The 8,524-nt window shown below is 60.3% G+C and overlaps 1 protein-coding gene across 1 annotated transcript; it reads right to left on the minus strand.

Annotated features, from left to right (window-relative positions):
* Window positions 1-2,596: 2,596 nt before the first annotated feature.
* On the minus strand, window positions 2,597-6,161 carry LOC311155704 (uncharacterized protein; the record flags this gene model as incomplete). The annotated part of the gene is made up of 6 exons (XM_084209072.1): window positions 2,597-3,039; window positions 3,313-3,369; window positions 3,625-3,727; window positions 4,093-4,194; window positions 5,505-5,600; window positions 6,093-6,161. 6 exons carry the CDS (start codon window positions 6,159-6,161, stop codon window positions 2,840-2,842), a joined length of 627 nt encoding a protein of 208 aa, XP_084065198.1. The 3' UTR covers window positions 2,597-2,839.
* Between the last annotated feature and the right edge of the window lie 2,363 nt (window positions 6,162-8,524).

Consider the following 8,524-nt stretch of genomic DNA (forward strand, 5'->3'; position numbering starts at 1 on the left):
TTGGCTCTGCTCCCAGTGCGGACGAGGGCTGGCCTGGGCAGAGGACACTGAGATTTCAGGGCCGCGTGTGCCATTTGTGGCCAGAAACTTCGGGCTCATCCCCTTGATCCCTCCTCCGTCCTGGGCATGGCTAGTGTGGGCTGAGAAGGGGCTGGCCAGGGGATCTCCTCGGCTCCCTGACGATCCAGTGTCTCACCGTGGCTCTGTTCCTTTCTCTTGCAGCCCTTGAAGAAATTGCAAAAGATATCAGCCCCTCTGTCAGAAGCCTTGCAGTTGAAACTTGGCATATGCTCAGGGCAGTAGACAGACCTCGATATTCCACCTTCGAGAACATGGAAGATCGGCTCCGCAGGGCGTGGAAGAGAGTTCTTCGTGTGTCAGGGCTTGGCCGCCTGTGCTGCTGGAGCTCTGTCTAGAGCTGATGCCAGAGACTGCCTGCTGGTGCCACCTGAGCCAGCGGGGATTTTAAGTTTGTTCCACACTGTTCTTTTTTTCCTTTTGTTTTTCTTTAGTAAATAAATATAGGACGTGTTACAATACACAGACACCCAGGGTCTTTCTTTTGCTGCCCAGGACCTGCACGGCATAGGAGAAGAGGGGAAAAGGCTGCTTGTGCTCAGCCAGCTGCCCAGGTGTGCAGCAGTGCAGGAAAAACGGCCAGAAGCCCCTTGGCCTTTGGTGGTTTCACTGAAGCCTTTGTGCTGCTGAGAGTGGCATGGCAGGGGCCGGAGCTGCGGGGATTCCAGCCAGAGCGGTGCCCGGAGATGGCCAAAAGCTTCATGCCAGGCAGGAAGCGCCACCCGTGTCCTCCTGTCCCTGTGCTGCTGGCTGCCTTGCTGAGGGCTCCCAGGGGCCTCTGGATGGGGCTCCTCCAGAGCTGCTGTGGGGCTGCGGCGCTGCTGCCGGGCAGCTGGGCCGGCCTGGGGGCCACCCCGAGGGGCTGGGGCACTGGGAAGCCCTGAGCAATTGGCTGTCAGAGGCCACAAGCAGCCCTCTGGCAGCCGCCTTCTTCCTGACAGCCGGCTGTTCTGGCGCTTCCTAAGGAGGCGGTTGCAGGGACCCCTGGAATCAGGTGTGGAACCCTGGTCCCGGCCTTTCAGCGCTGTGAGGCACGGAGTTGTGGGGCTGCGCCTGTGCCCTCCCTGTGCTCCAGAGTGGAGCCCTCGGCCCCTCAGCCCTAGGCATGGAGCTCCACTGCCTGCTTGCCGAGTCTTGTTCCTGTTGCCGTGGGGGAGACTGAGCTCTGTGGTTTTAGGCAGAATTGTGCCAGAACAGCAGCAGCTTTGAGCCCAGAGGGGACACAGAAAGGCCCTCTGGACAATGGGCATTCCTGGCATTCCCAGGGCAGGGAAACACAAGAGTGTGGCGGGCACCTTCAGGGTGCCATGCTGGCTTTGCACTGGGCCACCTCCCTGTGTGTGCAGGGCTGGCTCTTTGCTTTGCTGTCCTCAGCCTTTTGCTGTCGTGCTGCTTTGGCAGCCTGCAGAGAGGGGCAGCCCTATAAGGAGGGTGAAAGGCCCTGTCTCCAACATCTCAAGGGGGAAATGGAGCTCTCCGGGCCCTCAGCCCACGCTGTAAGCAGAGCAGAACCTTTTCCCCAGCCCTCATGGCTTTCTGCCTGCTGCCTGCCCCTGGCCACCATGACCCACTGCACTCGCTCTGAGTCACCTACAGGATGGCTGGTGCCTCTTGATCTGCTGACAGGACGTGAGGGTCACTGAGGGAAAGGTGGGTGTCCCAATGCTGAGGGCACACGTGGGTCACTGAGCAGACTTGAGGCTTCCCCAGCAGGTTGCAGGTGCCTTATGTGTCACTGAAGGGAAGGCAGATGTCCCGTGTGTGGCCGAGGTGTCAAGACGGTCACTGAAGGGCCTGCAGGTGCCCTGCATGCCACTGAGGGCCCTGAGAGTCCCTGAGGGGAGGCGGGTGTCTGTCTGTCCCTCAGGGTCCGTCGGTGTCACTGAGGGAACGTGAGCGTCACCGGAGGGGCACACGGGCACGCCGCGTGTCGCACTTTCCTCCAATTAGCTTAAGGTGTCTCTGCTTTATATTATAAATCCATCTTCTCACTTCTAGCATCTAAGTTGGGAAGCCTTTTCCAAAGTCTCAGATCAAATCCTGTGTTTAATTCTAAGCCTTGGCTTAGTGGCCCAAAGATCTGAGAATTCCCTGCATGTCGCTCTCCAACAACAATGATGTGCTGTTAGTTCCAGAGTGCCCGGGCTGTGCCTTGCAAGTCAACTGCGGCAGGAACAAGGCGGCTGCCAGGGGGCTGCTTGTGGCCTCTGACAGCCAATTGCTCAGGGCTTCCCAGTGCCCCAGCCCCTCGGGGTGGCCCCCAGGCCGGCCCAGCTGCCCGGCAGCAGCGCCGCAGCCCCACAGCAGCTCCGGAGGAGCCCCATCCAGAGGCCCCTGGGAGCCCTCAGCAAGGCAGCCAGCAGCACAGGGGCAGGAGGACACGGGTGGAGCTTCCTGCCTGGCACAGGGCTTGTGGCCATCTCCGGGCACCGCTCTGGCAGGGGTCCCCACAGCTCCGGCCCCTGCCCGGCCGCTCTGTCGGCAGCACAAAGGCTTCAGCAGAAGCACCAAAGGCCAACGGGGCTTCTGGCCGTTTTCCCTGCACATCCGGGCAGCTGGCTGAGCACAACCACCCTTTTCCCCCTTCCTCTCCTATGCCCTGCCCATCCTGGGAAGGAAAAGTAAGATCCTGGGACTATGTCTACTATATAATATTTTTTATTTACAAACAAAAGAAAAACAAAAATACAAAAACAAAAATCTTGATGAAAAAGAAAATCCCTGCTGGCTCAAGTGGTCCCAGGAGACAGAGCCTTCCAGATCAACTCTCCACAGAGGCCCAGCAGCACAGAAAGGCAGTGCGGCGTGGACGAGGCCGTTTCTTCCATGCACTGCGCAGCTGATCGCGCAGCTTACACCATGTGGAGTAGGGTGCTCTCTGTACGGTATGGAGAACGAAACCAGTTTCAATAGCAAGATTTCTGATGGCAGGACTGCTGTCATATGCCATTTCTTCGAGGGCTGCAAGATACACGAACAGAGCCAAGGTCAGATCCTGGATCAGTGGGGAGCCGAGGAGAGCCTCTTGCAAGGGCCAGCCCAGCCGGCTCTCGCCATGGCCAGGAAGGAGCAGGGCTAGGGGGATCAGGCCAAAGCTGCTGGGCACGAATGGCACACGTGGCCCTGAAATCTCAGTGTGCGCTGCCCACGGGAGCAGAGCCATTTGCAGCTGGGGCAGAGCTTGCAACTGCCTCCGCTGCCAGCCCTCGCTGTCAGCCCGCTGCCCTCACTCACCCTCACAGATCAGCTGGAGCTCTTGCTGCTGCCCCCTCAGGTGCCCCCCGGCCATCCCTGTGAACACAGAGCCTGTCACGGCCCCAGCGGCACAGCTCCCTGCCAGCGGCACTGCCGGCGCTGTGGCCACACGGCCCGCTGGCCCGGCAGGGCTCAGCCCGGGCCCTTGCCGCACGCTGCCGCCCCAGGGCACGGCTGCCCGGCCCAGGCGGGGCTCCACGGCGCCGGGCCCGGCTGGCGCTGCCGGGCCAGCAGGCGGGGCTGGGGCCGAGCTGCGGCGGGCCGGGGAGGGAGCCCGGGCTCGTGGCTCACCCATGAACCTGATGGCCGCCTCTCGCACGGGCTCCTGTGGGCTCTCCAGGTAGCGCAGGGCCCGGCGCAGGTGCTCGGCCGCTCTGCTCCTGTCCTCTGCCAGCTGGAGAGAGCGGCAGGAGGGAAGGGTTGGCGCGGGCTCAGCCCCTGGGCGGGCGCTGCCTGCGCCCAGCCCCGGCCTCCCCTGCCTGCGCAGCCCTGAGGCGCGGCCAGCAGCCGCTGGCGCCGGGCTCCCGAGGGGAGGGCGCAGAGGGCCGGCTGCTGCCCGGGGAGCCGCGGTGCCGGCCCGCAGCCCCGCCGGGCCGGGGCTCCGTGGGCACCTGGCTCGGGCCCACGGGAGCCTGGGGAAGAGCCCGCACGGCCTCTGGGTGCAGCAGCGGGCAGGGGCACAGCTGCCAGCCCTGCACACTGAGCACCGCCGTCGGGGGCTTCTCCAGGCTGAAACTGGGGGTTCTGGGCTGCTCTTACCAGGCCCTCGCCGAACCTCCATGTCTGATCCACCTGTAGCATTTGTTCGATATCCCTCCTCTTCAGGAATCTGGCTGAAGAATGCAGCGTTTCCCGGGAGGCCTGCAGAGCAGTAGACGCTCACAGATGGACCCACAGCCAGGGCACAGGAGCATCCCAGGGCCACAGCCTGGAGGAGCCTGAAGCCCGGGAGGTGACCAGGGCAGGAGGCAGCCCAGCCCTCTCCCAGGGGGAAAGCAGCCGGCCACAAGCCCTCACCTCAGCAACAATCTGATTCTCATCATGGCAGTGGAAGGAGAGTGGCAGCAGGCTCTGGTGCACGTGGGACTTCAGGGCCTTTCTTCCATCTCCTGTTAATAACTCCAGCATCTCTTGAAAGAAACACATGGAGCTCAGCTGCACCTGGATATCATCCTGTATGAAAGGAAGGGCAAAACACCTCAGCATCAGCTGCTTCAGGCCCCCCAGGGTACAGGCCGGCATCTCCACAGAGCACTGAGTGTCTGGGCAGCACCCAGTGGCCGTGGCTTTGGGCACAGAGCCTTATGCAGTCAAAGAGTGGCAGGAGCGCCTCAGCCAGCTGCAGGGCAATGGGGGTGGGTATTGGGGCACCAATATCCAGAACAATATATCTGAGTAGCAGAATGGTCATCCTGACCACGTTGCTATCGTGTTCCTCCAGGAGCTGCACAAGACTTTCAGTCAGGCTCCACATTTTTTCGGCCTGTGTGGAACACAAGTTTGTGAAAAACCACCCTGTTGCCCCAGAGGCCAGAGGCCAGAGGCCTGTCCTGGAGCACTCGGGCAGCTGAAGCGGGAGGCAGGAGAGCTGGGAGCAGCTGCCCCAGCACCCAAAGCCCAGGCAAGGCCCAGTGACTGTGCTGCCTGGCCCCACGCTGCCTGCACGCCTTCAGCCGCTGCCCCCTTCTCACCATCAAGGGATTCTTGCCCAGCACTACGAGGCCTCTGAGAGCTGTGAAACGCCTCGCCCTGTGCTTGCTCTGCAGGTTTTGTGACATGATCTCCAGAACACTGTCACTGCATTCCCTCAAGTCCAGGCACTCGAGGACCTGAAAGGCACAGGGCAGTGATGGGGGACCCGGCTGGCAGGAGCCCGGAACCGCACAGGGCTGGGCCCAGGCAGCAGCACAGGGCGTGGGCACCGTCCTGGCAGCTGCGGCTACGAGAGGGCAGAGAGCTGGGAGGCAGCTCAGCCAGGTAGTGCACCTGGAGAAGGCACAGGGAGACATGGAAAGCTGCCAGAGAGAGCAATGTTCCCAGCTTCCCCAGAGAAATGCTTCCCTTCCGACGACACTCTGATGTGGCCTCAAAGGCTCACAGGGTCCAGCAGGCACGGCTATGGAAACCACGCGACTCATAGGGGAATTGAAGCCCGGCCTCAGGCTGCTTACCTGCTCTGGCCTGGAAACAGGCTTCACCAGGAGCAAATCCTGCAGGGCGGCACTGGTCTCTTCCTCCTGAATTCTCTTGGGAAATTTGCAAGCAAACTTTAGGAGAAGGGCAGGAAGCCGGGAATGTTGCATGGAGTGCTCCACACACAGTGCTCAGCTGAGCAGGGACAGCAGGCCCAGCCGAGCTGGGGGTGGCTGCAGGTACCTGCGCTGTGCTGTGGAAGCGGCCACGGCTGGATTGCTGCTCTTGTGTCTTGTCCAGGGCTGCATCTGGCAAAGAGAGAGCACAGCCAGAGCTGAGGGGCTGCGGGAGAGGCCGGAGAGCACAGCCCAGCCCTGCGCTCCCCAGGCAGGGAGAGCCCCGGGATGCCCCAGGGGATGGAGCACAGCCACTGTGGGGTGTCTGCCCGGCCCCTCTTCTGTCCTGTCAGTGGGCATGTCCCCAGGGGAAGGCATGGCATGGCATGGCATGGTATGGCATGGCATGGCATGGCATGGCATGGCACGGCATGGGGTCAAGCCGGCAGCAGGTCCCAGTCCTGCAGCCGAGCTCTGCCACTCACCCTCCTGTGGTGGCTGGAACGTCACCACCTCTTCACTCTCCTGTGCTGGGGAAGCTCCAGGGCGCTCTTCCTCCTCCTCCTCCACAAAGTCCATCTTGGGCACTCTCGGGGGTGGCTGCTCCATGTCTCCCACTGGATTTGTGGCTATTTGCAGGAGAGATACCTTGGAAAAGCTCCAAGTCACCAAGTCCTGCAGTTGTGCCTAGAATGCACCTTCAAGAAAGAAGCCTCAGGAGTGCTACAAGACAGCAAGTCCTGCACTCGGTCCCAAGGGCTCCTTCTACAGGGACAGGAGACTCCTGTGAAGGATTGTGGCCTCGAGGGCACCAGCGGCAGGTATGTGAGATGCCTCAGAAAAGCTCCTCCGGGGAGCCAAGTCCTGCTCTGCCCACGAGGGCACCTGCAGAAGAGAAGCCTCAGGGAGACCACGGGTCAGCAAGTCCCGTGTTTCGGCCTCAAGCTCAGCTGCAGAAACAACGCTTCGGAAAGGCTCCGGGTGGGACACGACCGAGCGCGCTGTGCGGGGGCTCCTCACGGCACCGCTCTGTCCCGCCCTGTCCCGTCGTGTGCTCCGAGCACTCTGATGTGCTCTTGCCACCGCCAGCTCCTGTGTCACCAGGTGTCACAAAGGGCCCTTGGACACCCTGTCCCGTTCCATGCCACGGTGACCGTGCTGCACCGTGTCACAAAGGGCCCTTGCACACGCTGCCGCCTGACCCGGGGCCGCCCCCAGCCCCCCCAAAGTGGCCCAGGCTGGAAGGAATCCCTGGCCCCAGGTGTCTAAGCCAGCCCCACAGGATCTTTAGATAGGGCTCAGAGCATCAGCAAACGCTGCCCTGCTCTGCGGGCTCAGGGCAGCAGAAGGAGCCCCCAGGGCTGCCGACGCAGCCGCGCTGGGAAGGGCACGGGGCCTTCCAGGGAAGCTGGCACGGCCTCCGTGGGACACGTCCCGGCCGGTGGCCATCCTAAACCCACGGGTGTGACACCCACAAGGAACGGGTGGGCCCGGGCACGAATGCTGCTCTGAGCCCTGGGGCCCGGGCAGCGCTGCCATCAGCAGGTGTGGCAGAGTCCCCGCCCAAGCAGACCTGCCAGCCCCTGAGCCCTGGCAGCGCTGGTGCCCGTCTCCTGCCCCACAGACCTGTACCCCCGGGGGGCTTCTGTGCCAGAGGGAGCCAAAGCCCACGGGCATTGGGGGCTGTGCTCCTTCCTGCAGGGGCTGATGGCAGGAGCACCTGGAGCAACTGCTGGCAACACTTGGTCTCTGTCAGAAGGCAGGAGCTATTAGTCAGTCCTGGAATGATTTTTTCATGGAAGGGATTGGCAGTAGCACCGCCACACCATCAGCTGCTGAGTTTCCCTGGACCATTCGATTGTTCAGAGGCACTGTCATGTTTCAATGTGATCTTCTGTCAGCTCTTCTAGGAATAACAGTAGCCCACTCTGTGATGTTCAACGCTCCAGTTGCTGCATGTCTGTCTGTGTCATAGCTGATGCAAGGCAAATATTTCCTCCAGACCCAAAGAGTCGTGCCTGAAACGTCACAGGGCTACATCTCTTTTTGGTTGTTTTCTTTTTTAATGTTTTCCAGAGCCTTCTGATCATTTTCAAGGTTTTCACCCTATCCCTAGGGCACATTCTCCAGAAGTTCTGCTGTTCCCTCCTTCTGCATTTAGTGAAAGCTGCCTGCAATGACCAGTCGATCAAAGCCCTGGGGAAACCTGAACTCCTGGGTGAAGCTGGGCAAAACATTTCTCTCCCAGATCTGAAGCCATTAAGTTCCAAGTACTGTCCCCAGTGTCATGCCCTGTCCCCTGTAAGTGTGCTGATGCCATTTAAAAGTTGTTTCCAAAGAAAACAACTTTTAACAGTTTTGTAATTTCTGCATTAGCACTGAAATCCTTGACCAGAAGAATCACATGTCAACATTTCTGGCTGCCGGCACTGCCGTTTCTGGGATTCTTAAAGACCGAAGCTGTCATTTTCACCCTGGATTTCAGAGTCTCTGAACAGTCACAGGAGGGTTTCGTTTTAAACACTACCGGAAAAGTCCCTGGTGTTCAGCTATACCTTGACATCGGCATGTGCTCCTGATGATTACTTTAGGCAGGAGCAGCAAACCCAGGAATGAGCCAAACAGGCGTTGATTCCTGTGTTCTCATACCCTGCACAGCACTAACTGGGAATTCAAGAATAGATTCAGGAGCCTCAGGGTGCACAGGAAGCCACAAAGACTTTGGGATGCTGAAATGGAGCAGCCTGCTGCCTGTGCCTGGGTTGCACAGGGCTGAGCTCCATCTGGATGGACGCACCATGGCCCACTGGAGACTCCTATTCCAAGTGCTGTCAGCTACACAATTCAGCTATAAGCAGCTGCATTTTGCATGCTGTCTTGAAATCCAGGAGAGGAAAAGGCAAACATGGAAAAGTGTTCTTCTACTTCTACAGACAGCTGTG

The sequence above is a fragment of the Fringilla coelebs genome (assembly GCF_963513975.1).
Source record: "Fringilla coelebs genome assembly, chromosome: 7".
Taxonomy (NCBI): domain Eukaryota; kingdom Metazoa; phylum Chordata; class Aves; order Passeriformes; family Fringillidae; genus Fringilla; species Fringilla coelebs.